This window comes from Balaenoptera acutorostrata, chromosome 2 (assembly GCF_949987535.1).
Source record: "Balaenoptera acutorostrata chromosome 2, mBalAcu1.1, whole genome shotgun sequence".
Taxonomy (NCBI): domain Eukaryota; kingdom Metazoa; phylum Chordata; class Mammalia; order Artiodactyla; family Balaenopteridae; genus Balaenoptera; species Balaenoptera acutorostrata.
In genome coordinates, this window is record NC_080065.1 from 160,372,417 (window position 1) to 160,374,369 (window position 1,953).

At 52.3% G+C, this 1,953-nt stretch overlaps 1 protein-coding gene across 1 annotated transcript; it reads right to left on the reverse strand.

Moving 5' to 3' along the window:
* Positions 1 to 372: 372 nt before the first annotated feature.
* DRD1 (dopamine receptor D1) lies at positions 373 to 1,713 on the reverse strand. The gene has a single exon (XM_007190324.2). It carries the CDS (start codon positions 1,711 to 1,713, stop codon positions 373 to 375), a length of 1,341 nt encoding a protein of 446 aa, XP_007190386.1.
* Positions 1,714 to 1,953: the final 240 nt, after the last annotated feature.

Here is a 1,953-nt window from a genome sequence, read left to right on the forward strand (position 1 = left end):
CAGCAAACTCAACCCTTCTCACTTCCTTCCGGGAAAGATTTAATATTTAAGTGAAGCTGTTCATTGTTGATTCTTTGCCCTATTTCTTAAGTCCTAAGATAAGGCTCAGTTTCTAAAAATATCTTTGGAGCCAAAGACACGTCCCTTATGAACATTCGCTTCACTTGTGTCCCTCTTGATTCGCTATGAACAACACAGAAAACACACTGGAATGTAGATTAAAATGTAGTTAGTTGTGTGTTGAGGGGAAGCAGCAGAGGAGGGCCCGCCTGACATCTGAGTCTCACCACACCTTAGTTTCTTCACAGCAAGCCCCAGAGAAGTCTCCTCTAGCTTCTGCATGAGCATGTCTGCTAGGATTCATCTTGGAGTTCAGGTCGGGTGCTGCCCGTTTTGTGTGATGGGCTGGATCTTCTCTAGAGAGACATCAGTGTCATAGTCCAAAATGACAGATAGGGCTGGGGACAGCTTCTCCAAGGGCTCGGCTAGTCCACCCGCCTCCGCCTTCTTCAGGTCCTCAGAGGAGCCCACGGCATGTGGGATCAGATACACCAGATTGCAGTCCTTGGAGATGGAACCTCGAGGCTCGTGATGGCTGGAAAACACCACAGCCCCATTGTTATTGATGCTAACCGTCTCTATGGCATTAGTCGTCGCCGGGCAAAGTCTGTAGCATCCTAAGAGGGTGGAAAATGCCTTCCGAAAATCAGCATTAAAGGCATAAATGATGGGGTTCAAGGAGGAATTAGCCCACCCAAACCACACAAACACGTCAAAGGTGATGGAATCGATGCAGAAGGGCTTGGTCTCCCCAGACCCACAGAAGGGCACCATGCAGTTCAAGATGAAGAAAGGGAGCCAGCAGCACACAAACACCCCCATGATCACAGACAGAGTCTTCAGAACTTTAGTCTCTCTTTTGAAGGACATCTTAAAGGAGCTTTCCGGCTGAGAACACTCCACGGGGTTTCCGTTACCTGTAGTGGTCTGGCAGTTCTTGGCATGGACTGCTGCCCTCTCCAAGGCCGAGATGCGCCGTATTTGCTTCTGGGCGATCCTGTAGATCCTGGTGTAGGTGACAATCATGATGGCCACAGGGATGTAAAAGCTTATTAGGGAGGATGAAATAGCATATGTCCTGCTCAAGCTGGAGTCACAGTTGTTGGTGGTCTTACCCAGGGAAGTGGCATTCCCATCAGAGGGGCTTGTGGGTTTCGCCTTGTGCCAGCTGAGCTGCACTGGAATGAAGGAGATGAGAACAGACAAAGTCCATGCCACGCTGATCAGAATGAAGGCTGCCTTGGGGGTCATCTTCCTCTCATACCGGAAGGGGCTAGAGATGGCCCAATACCTGTCCACGCTGATCACACAGAGGTTGAGGATGGACGCAGTGGAGCACATGATGTCAAAGGCCACCCAGATGTTACAGAAGGACCCAAAGGGCCAGAAGCCAGCGATCTCAGCCACCGCTTTCCAGGGCATGACCAAGACAGCCACCAAGAGATCCGACACGGCCAAGGAGATAACGAAGAAGTTGGTCACCTTGGACCGCAGGTGTCGGAACCTGATGACAGCAGCACAGACCAGCGTGTTCCCCAGGAGTGTGGACAGGATGAGCAGTGACAGAAAACAGGCTGTAAGGATGCGGAAGGAGAAGTCCCTCTCCACCACCATCCCGGGGCCGTCCATGGTAGAGGTGTTCAGAGTCCTCATCTTCCTGAGGGAGAGTGCAGACGGGGCTCGGACACCCCTCAATTTCCTAAGCAGGGATTAGGGGTTGGTCAGACCTGCAGGAGTCCTCGCTGGTCAGGCAGCCCCTTGCACAGCCCCACTTGCTCCCCTGGGTGGAGGACCTCACCAGCATTCCATTAGAGGGCTGCAACAATTGTGTGGCAGGAGCCTGCCCTTGGCAGTCCAGATCAGCCCCTTGGAAGGTCCCTCTTGCTCTCTACA

Excerpts from the sequence above, each read along its gene's own strand:
- DRD1 (XM_007190324.2), bottom strand. The coding sequence starts at position 1,713 with ATGAGGACTCTGAACACCTCTACCATGGACGGCCCCGGGATGGTGGTG.